Source organism: Lontra canadensis, unplaced genomic scaffold, assembly GCF_010015895.1.
Source record: "Lontra canadensis isolate GAN:19392208 unplaced genomic scaffold, GSC_riverotter_1.0 scaffold45, whole genome shotgun sequence".
Classification (NCBI taxonomy): domain Eukaryota; kingdom Metazoa; phylum Chordata; class Mammalia; order Carnivora; family Mustelidae; genus Lontra; species Lontra canadensis.
In genome coordinates this window covers 8,469,640-8,478,770 of record NW_022631039.1, presented here as the reverse complement: position 1 = coordinate 8,478,770, position 9,131 = coordinate 8,469,640, and the positions used below count along the sequence as shown (strand labels likewise).

Genomic DNA, 9,131 nt, shown 5'->3' with positions numbered 1-9,131 from the left:
GGCTGCACCTTCCTGACCGAACCCTTTCCTCTGATGACGCTGGCATAGAGAAGCCTTGGGCCCCCTGTCCTTCCTGACGCTCCCTGGCTCTGTCCCCGTGTTGAGGACGGGGCCTTTTCCTGCTGTGTCTGGAGCGGGTGGGGGCTTCACCTCCGCCCTGGAGAGGCACTGCCTCCCTGTGCTGAGTGGAAAGAGCCCAGTAGTTTTCTGTATTTTTGGAACCGCTTTCCCAGCCCCCTTTGTGCCGCAGCGACTAGCTCAATAAACCTGTTTCAAGCAGCTGGTTCCCCGGGTGTGGCTTGAGATTGTTAAACTGATCACATCGGGTTCTTTGCTGGTGTCTTAAGCGGCTCTGCCTCGCTGCCCCGTGGCCTGGTGTACAGACGGACGGAGGCTGCCCCTGCACATGCCCCCAGGTGCCTTCATGCACCGGCTCGAGGATGCTTAGTAACCGGGACACATGGTGAGGCAGAGGCACTAGGAAGACTCTGGCTGCCTCGCAGCGGTTTCCTGGTGAGGACAGCGCACACCGAGGAGGGTGGGCAGAACCCGATCGGCTGAAGGCGGCCTCTCTCACACTGAGAACAGGCCGTACGCCTCGGCAGCCTTCACCCAGGGAAATTCATGACTTCAGCCCCAAGACACCTATTATAACTTGAAATTGTATAGAATCTGTGTCTGAAACTTAGAAAAGGGCCTCTGCATGTCCAACCCCCAAACGCAAGACTTCGACGCGGTCTTCTCCCTTGGCCTTGTCTGCCCCAGCCAGTTCCTCGCCAAGTCCTGTCAAGTCATTCTGCAAAACCTCATCCGTCACTCTCTCCGCTCCTTGCCACCGTCGCTCTCACTCAGGCCACCTCTGGAAACTGCCTCCTTAAAACTCTCTTGTTCTTGTTCTCCCGGAAGAGCACAGCACCTCCGCTCTCTTTGCCCCCCGACGGGCGCTCAGATACGTGCAGACACTCTCGTCTCTTTCTACTTTGACTGTTGAAGCCTTGCAGCCTCCATTTAGAGATGATTTCCATTTCTTTACCGTCCTGGGCATCTGCTTTAACTTCAGGTCGTCCCCGTGGTCTCCCAGGCTGGATACAGCCAGTCGGGGCTGTATCCAAAAGGAACTATGGGCTGTGCAAAAGGAACCCTGACTTTCTGTGATCTGGTCGCTCAGCTAAGCCCGTTTCTTCTTCCTCCTCCTCCCTTCCTCCCCAGCACCGTCTCCCCCAGACAGACGCTGAAGCTGGGTTTAAGAGTCTGTTTGGAAAGGCAGCTGACCCGTTCGGAGAGCTTTAATCTGTATTCAGGGGGAACAGGTCCAGGGAGAGGAGCCCTTCCTATGGGATCTGCGAACAGAGGGGAAAACTAAGGTGAGGATACGGAGGTCACTAAGGATCCAGGAGGAGAAAGTCCCAAGTTATTTAAATACCAGCCAAGCTGGGCGCCTGGGTGGCTCAGTGGGTTGGGCCGCTGCCTTCCGCTCAGGTCATGATCTCAGGGTCCTGGGATCGAGTCCCGCATCGGGCTCTCTGTTCAGCAGGGAGCCTGCTTCCCTCTCTCTCTCTCTCTCTGCCTGCCTCTCTGTCTACTTGTGATCTCTCTCTGTCAAATAAATAAAATCTTAAAAAAAAAAAAAAATACCAGCCAAGCTGAGGTTACTTCCAAGATCGAGAGAAACTCGGCAGCTCGGTAAACGTGGTCTTTCTGCACCCAGATAGTACAGGGGGGTGAACTGAGCCTCGGTCTTAAATTACAGGCAAGTTCCGCATCACGCTCCCAAACTGTTTGACACTCTTAACTGAGGGGCCGGGTCTAGGTCCTCTCCCCTGGAATCTGAGCTCTGCGATTGCTTGATTGATAGCACGTGGTAGAACGATGCTCTGCCGGTCCCTGAACCCGGGATTAAACCAGCAACTTCCAACGTCCTGTTTCTTGACACTCTGGGAGCCCAGTCACATTGTGAGACAGTCCCAAGCAGCCACATGGAAAGGCCATGGTTGGGGGGCCAGCCAGCGGCCCTCGCTGAAGTCCCAGCATACGTCCATGTCAACCACCAGCCGTGCTTCGCGTGTGAGCCAGACTGTGACGCCCAGGTTCTGAGTCATCCAGCTAAGGCCCAGGCCTCATCATTTCTGTGCCTCTTCCAAATTCCTGACCCACAGAGTCTGAGCACTATAAAATGTTCACACTAGATGCGGGGCGGTTCGTGATGTAGCACTAGTAACTAAAACGGAACCTTGGTATCCTAAGACTGAAAGTTTAGGCATGTCTGCCAGGTGAAAGAATTCTATAAACATTTACCAGTAGTTTGTTTTTCTTAAAAGATTTTATTTATTCGACAGACACAGTGAGAGCAGCAACACCAGCAGTGGGAGAGGGAGAAGCAGGCTTTCCACTGAGCAGGGAGCCCCATGTGGGTTTCGGTGCCAGGACCCTGAGATCATGACCTGAGCTGAAGGCAGAGGCTTAACCCACTGAGCCACCCAGATGCCCCTGTTTATTATACACATTAAAAATGTAACGGCTGGGGTGCCCGAGCGGCTCAGTCGGTTAAGTGTCAACTCTAGATTTCAGCTCAGGTCATGAGCTCAGGGTTGGGAGACCGAGCCTTGAGTTGGACTTCGTGCAGAGCGTGGAGGTAAGATTCTCCCCCTCCCTCTGCCCTGCCCTCCACCCACGCACCCCCACCTCCTACTTGCTCTTTCAAAAAAAAAAAAAATGGGTGAGTTAATGAAATAAATGTTTTGAGAGATTAGTACAAAATACCTTTCTGCTCTTAAAGTGAGAAATATTTTTAAATCACGGTCTAACGTTTTTGCAGGTTCTTGTCGAAAGTTCAGTTTATTTTGGTAATTATTTCTTGCGGTCTACGTAACTGGGAGGGGTACCTCTCAAAACCGTGTAAAAATCCACATGGAACAGGTGCTCCTTTGGCTGCGTTTACTTTTTTTAAATAGATGAGCTAAATCCCACTGAAATTTTTCCCTTGGAAGACTTATAAACAGGCCAAAAATGATTTCCAAATACAGCGGCCGTGCATTTAGAGGGGTCGTGCGTGGTTCAGGACCACGAACACCGCGGCGGCAGCTCAGGGCACGGGCGCTGCGGTCCGTCGTCAGCTCCGGGTTTGCGTGTCTCACTTCGGACGCGGGTCTGGTCCGACGTGAGCATTCGGATCCCGGGGAGCGCACTGGAGTCCTTGAGCGCTCCCGGAAGTTCACTTCGCTGTGTTCTTACCTTTAAAAGTGAGAGGCATGAATCTGTCCCGCAGGACAGCAGGGCCTATTTTGGGCACCACTGGAGGCACCCCCCGCCCCCCCAAAACCCACAGCTCGGCGGGATGACGCGCGGGTAAACCTCTTGCCGACAGAGGCGGGGCGTCCGCCCAGCGGCAGCCCTGAGTGGCCAGGCGCAAGCCAAGGGGGAACCGGAGCTGAAGGCAGCTTGGGTAAGAGAGGCGGAGGCCGCTGCGCAGGCTGACCTCACCTGGATTGACAGGTGACACCAAGCAGTGCTTTTCAGGGGACTGCTGTGCCTTGCCTGTTAGCTTACTGTTGAGTAATAGCCCCCCCTTTTTTTTAAAGATTGGAGAGAGCAAGCACATGTATGTAGCATGCACATAAACACACACAGAGGAGCTTGGAGGGGGGGGTGAGAAGCAGACCCCCAGCAGAGCAGGGAGCCTGATGCCAGGACCCTGGTGTCATGACCTGAGCCGAAGGCAGACGCTTAACCCACTGAGCCACCCAGGTGCCCCGAATAATAGCTTTTAATTATTTTCAATATTGTTCAATTAAGACTTTTTTCTTATTAATCTTTGTTGAGACCAGGAGCTCTGCCAGAAGGTGAGGTGGTGGTATTCTCTCCTAAATCATAAAGCGAAGAGATTTTTTTCAGATTGTGGAGAAAAGTCTTGGGCTAACAGGTAAGTCATCCTGCGTTTTGAATTCCAGAAAGCACTGCCTGGGGATGTTGGAGGATGAAAGGAGAGGATAAGGGAGGCGGGATGGGGGAAGGTTTATTTTCTCAGGAGACATTTTGAAGTCTTCCTTGACCTCTGTAGGTCCTTGCCTGGGGCAGGGCGGCACACAAGGTCTGGAAAGGACCCACAAAAGTCTTTCTTGAGCGGAGATTCCCTGTGAGCCGCGGGTGTGGAGCTGGCCTGGCCCGAGACACAGGCCCCGAAGGGTTGGGATCAGCCGGGAGCTGAGCCCAGAGGAGGGGTGACCAGCCGGAGGAAGCCTGGGACACCAGAGAAGACCTCTGGGCGGCTGAGGAGCCCTGAATCCTGGGGAACCTGAAGGAGCATAGATCTGCTTGACCGCGGTAGCTGAGAGCCCGCCGAGGGGCTGAGTGGGGGAGCAGCGGCGGGAGGATGAGAGCATCTGTCCGCGGAGAAGCAGTGCGTCGGGGATGGGGCAAGCCCGACCGTGGACCTGAGCACAGGTTCTCACGGATGGGGCAGAGGACCGCTCGATTTTGATCAAAACCTTGTCATTTAACATTTTTAAATGTGGGAGAGGCCGTTGGGCACAGGTGTAACAGTGTGGGTCCTGGGGCTAAAACTTTTGTCCAATCCCGGCTTCACCGTGTACCAGCTTTGCGCCCGGGGCGAGTCACTTCCTCAGGAGGTCACTGCGGGACCTGCTCAGAGCAACCCTAGCACGTGGTGCACACCCCAGTGCTACGCTCATGGTTCCCTTGATAGGGGCACACAAATGGCCTTTTCACAACATTTAAAATATTTGTGAGAAGGATCAGATAACGAGTCTCACTCTGCAAACTCAGGTGGGGGTCTCCTAGGATGACGGTCACCAGAGGCGCCTGGCTGGCTGCGTCCCTGGAGCGCGCGACTCCGGATCTCGGGGTTGTGAGCAAGAGTGCCACGTGGGGCATGCAAGTTACTTAAAAATAAGATCTTAAAAAAGAAAAACCTGGTCTGCAGCATTCCCGGAGGGCTGGAGCCAGCCTGGGAGGCAGAGTGTAACCCATGGGAGGGTCTGCGGCTCCGCGAGGCGAGGCGGCTCCGCCCGAGCTTGCAGAACTAGGGAACTGTGGCAACAGTCCAACCCCGCGGGGCCCAATTCCGGAGGCTGATCGCGGCGGTTATTACCGCAGCGGGACGGGAGCGGCGTGTGGCTGCAGGGAGAAAGCCCGAGCCTCCCGCGGCCATTATCAGACCCATGTCCTCGGACGTGTGCCTTTGGGTCCAAAAGGGAACAGGCCCAGCAACGCAGGCCCGATGATAACGGGCTTCTGGTGGCAACTTTAAGGACCCATGTCTCTGGAGCTCAAAATTCTGGAAACTATTCAGGAATAGCCAAGAGAGTTTTGAGGAAGGACAAGGGTCATCACATCAAAACAAAAGCGCTCTACTCGGGCCCCTGCGGAAGTGAAACAGAACTTAGCCGATGCATCGACAGGTTAGGAAAGAGGATCCAGAAGTAGGTCATTTGTAAGCATTTATGGTCAAGGTGGCCCTTCAGAACAGCGGCCCCTCTACCCGAAAGGTCACCCTGTCTTACACCATCCCCAGATTAAATTCTTTAGGGGCTAAAAGGAAGCCCTTCGTAGAGTTTGGGATAAAAGCAAAACACAGAATGTTATTTTTATAATTTGGTCTTCCTGGGTCATGCACAAAATCCAGAAATGATCAAATATGGACAGTCTGAACCTCATGAGAAAATGGGGAGGGGAATGGGAAGGAGGGGGAAAGTAAAGGAACTTGGATGTTTTCTATTCTACGTTGTTTTAAATCTTCTGTAGTGAGAATTTACTGGGGGGGGGGGGGACAGTGTGGTTTACAAGACAAAATGGAAGATGTGGGTGAGTAGTTGTGCCACTGCTTTTTGTCCCACCCACCAAGCAGTGCTCTGTCCTCCTGTGCTTGGGCTCTCAAAGACTGCTGTCCCCCTAGGGCTTAGCTTTAGCCCAGCAGGACGTGCCCAGGCAGCCACCGCCCAGGGCCACCAGCGGTCAGTAGTTGTTCGAGAAGGAAATGTTCACTCAGCGACGGCTTCCTGGAGGTGGTGGGACTTGGGCCTTGCAACGTGGGGAGGATTTCAGCGGTGGGAGGAGGGCTTCCAGGCAGGGGAGGCCGAGGTTGCGAACGTCCCTGAGCTCCGCATCCGCCCCGAGCTGGGCACCCACCCTGTGAGGGCAACAGCAGTGGGGGAAGTGGCGCGAGCCGGTCTGAGTCAGGTTTGGAGATTGGTCCGTGGGATCCAAGTGAAGGTTACCGGGTTGACAAGATGTTCGTCGGGCCGGGAGCGGTGAATGGATTGACCTGGAGGCCCCGCTTCCCTGGGTTTTCAGTCGTGGGTGGGAGGACCGTCCGCCCAGGACCCGGATTTGGTGTCTGGCTCACATGGGCTCGAATGCACTGGAACGGGCACGTGGGCACGTGTGGCCTCACAGGACCGTGGTTCTGGGGCCGGGCCACATCTCGGTTCTGACCACACCTTGGCCCAAAAAAGTCCTCAGCACAGGCCCTTGGCTCTAACCCTGGTTCACCAAACTCCTCGCACCCCGCGTTCAAGCTTGACATGGGCCAGGACAAGAGGCAAAGCCTTCCGCTCGCAGCAGCATCCCGGCTCGTTTCTGTTCTATGAACTTCCAGAAGCGAGAGCGCGGTTCAGAGCGATGCTTTGTGGAAAGAGACGGCTTGCGTCAGGGAAGCGACAGGAGGAGCGGGACAAAGCCGAGGTGGTCAGAGGGGAAGCCCTTGGGGTTTCAGGACAGGCTGGAGATGAAAGCAGAGCCCCAGGGGACTGTGCCTCCCGCCCAAGCCGCTGGAAGCCCCTTGGGGGGGGGGAGGGGGCAGAGGGCAGTTTGGGGTACGTTTGTGACGGGCATCCAAGAGGGGACACTAGGTGGGCAGCTGGACAGGATGAAGCTGCGGGCGGGAAGGAGGCCTGAGCTAGAGTCAGCAGAGGCGGCGGCGAGCTGCAGGCTCTCACCTTCCCACCCCTGCTGGCTTCCCCCAAACTCCTGCACATCCCCCCACCCCTTAGCTGGGAGGAGGGGACCAGAAGCTTCTTCCCAAGGAGAGACCAGGGACCCCTGGTTCTTCCCTCTCCCGCCCCTCGTGCTTCCAGCGCCTGCCCAGGCGGCTGCTGAGACACAGCGCTGGAGAAGGAGCCTGAGCCGCGGCTCCGCTCACGTGCAGCACAGTTTCTGGTACGGGGAGGACCTTGTCGCCGTGGCTTTGTCACGCAAGGAAGGGGGTCCACTGCCCTGTGTTGGCCAAGCTGAGGCAGACAGAAGAGGAAGTGGGGCGGGGTGTGGAGAACACCGAGCCCCACGGCTCCCGGGGCCGCTCACACATGAAAACTTCCTGCGATGAGAACGGAAGCCCAGGTGCTGTCCCCACCGCGACAGCTCCCAGAGCGGGGGCCAGAGGGAAGCCATGGACCGGGCCCGGGCCCCAGTCCTGCTGTCGGTGCTGCTGACGTTCTGCATCACTGCTGGTGAGTTGGGGGCAAGGAGAGAAGCGGAAGACGTGGCGGTAGGGGGAGGCCTGGCCCCGGGGCCCTGCTATGTCTGTATCCCGCAGGGACTCCTGAGGTGTGGGTGCAGGTCCAGATGGAGGCTGCTGCGTCCCCGTCCTACACCGTCCGCTGCGGATTCCTGGGCTCTGGCTCCATCTCCCTGGTGACTGTGAGCTCGGGGGGGCCTGATGGTGCCGGAGGGACTAGGCTGGCTGTCTTGCACCCAGAATTCGGCATCCAGCAGTGGTCCCCGGCCCGCCGGGCCCACTGGGAGACCAAAAGCAGCATCTCCCTCGCTGTGGAACAAGGGTCTGAGGGGAGAAGCCCCGGTGCGAACACCAGCTTCTGCTGCAAGTTTGTTTCCTTTCCTGAGGGCTCCCAGGAGGCCTGCGGGAGCCTCTTCCTCAGCACAGACCAAGGTGGGGAGAGGGGCCGGGGGGGCCAGAGAGGGACGCCAGGGCTCCAGCCACCCGTCTGGTACGCCTCTTTGTCTGTACCCAGGGCTCCCTGCCCCGACGCCAGCTCCCATGCTGCGGGCTGACCTGGCCGGGATCTTTGGGGTGTCGGGGGTCCTCCTCTTTGGCTGTGTCTACCTCCTCCACCTCCTGCATCGGCAGAGGCACTGGTGAGACCCACCCCCTGTCGGGCCCAGTCTAAACCCCGCAGCGGCAGGCCAGCCCCCTGCTCCGCCGCTAACCCTCTCACTCTGCCAGGTCTGTCGGCAAGGCCCAGCCGCCCCTCACCGGTCCCCAGCCACAGGCGCGAGCAAGGGTGAGGACTGGGGAGCAGAGGAGGGCGCAGCGGGGGGAGGGCAGGTCCTGGGAGGCAGAGCTTGACTTGGGCCTCCTTCCCCGCATCCCTGCAGGCGGCCGGTCGAGCCCCCCTGGTCTCTCTGCGCGCGGCCTGCACCGCCGTCACCGCCAGCCGCTACTGCCCGGCCACTCTGGACCTGGTGCTCCCACGCCAGCCGCTGGCCCGCCGGGCGCCCCTGCCCGCCTCAACTCACAACAGCTTCATCTCCATGGAGAACGGACTTTATGCTCAGGCCGGAGAGAGGCCTTTCCAAGCTGGCCCCAACCTCGTCCCTTTCCCTGACTCTCTGGGGCACAGGGCCGCGGAGGGGCATTTAGGAGTTCGATGAGAGGGACCCCCAAGCCCGCTTGGGCCTCCTCTCCTCTCCAACCTCTGGGACCCCCTTCTGAGGTCCGTGTCCCGGGGGCGTATCGTCTTTGCACATCTGGTTTTAGTCTCAGGCCTGCAGAAGTGTCTCCACACGCGCCCGGCCCAGGCCCCCTTGCTGCGGATGTGGTCAGCACGTGTGCACGTGTGGGTACGTGTGGGCACATGTGTATCTATGTGAGGTGACAAAATCCCATCCCAGGTCGTTTCCTGTTTTCAAGTCCCCAGCCCTCACAGGTGATGAGGATAATTAAGTTTAAAAAAAAAATGGTTTCTGACTGGGGCCTCGACTGGACCTTTTCTTGTTTTAGGGGTAGAGAAGTTAGAGACGGTTTTGACCCCTGGGGGCAGGGGCCAGGTGTGACTTCGATGGCAACAGGGCCTCAGGATGTGAGCTCTCACCTGCCCACCGCCACACCCCCCCCGGCCGGGGTGTTCCTGGCCACGGGGAGTCCTGGCCCTGCAGAC

At 57.6% G+C, this 9,131-nt stretch overlaps 1 protein-coding gene across 1 annotated transcript; it reads left to right on the top strand.

Annotated features, from left to right (window-relative positions):
* Positions 1 to 7,327: 7,327 nt before the first annotated feature.
* On the top strand, positions 7,328 to 8,919 carry PVRIG (PVR related immunoglobulin domain containing). Its single transcript, XM_032872575.1, has 5 exons — positions 7,328 to 7,463; positions 7,550 to 7,903; positions 7,986 to 8,109; positions 8,198 to 8,255; positions 8,350 to 8,919. Exons 1-5 carry the CDS (start codon positions 7,403 to 7,405, stop codon positions 8,623 to 8,625), a joined length of 873 nt encoding a protein of 290 aa, XP_032728466.1. The 5' UTR covers positions 7,328 to 7,402; the 3' UTR covers positions 8,626 to 8,919.
* The last annotated feature ends 212 nt before the right edge of the window (positions 8,920 to 9,131 follow it).

Excerpts from the sequence above, each read along its gene's own strand:
- PVRIG (XM_032872575.1), top strand. The coding sequence starts at position 7,403 with ATGGACCGGGCCCGGGCCCCAGTCCTGCTGTCGGTGCTGCTGACGTTC. Across the intron at positions 7,904-7,985 it reads CTTCCTCAGCACAGACCAAG|GGCTCCCTGCCCCGACGCCA; the intron begins GTGGGGAGAGGG and ends GTCTGTACCCAG. Across the intron at positions 8,110-8,197 it reads CTGCATCGGCAGAGGCACTG|GTCTGTCGGCAAGGCCCAGC; the intron begins GTGAGACCCACC and ends TCACTCTGCCAG.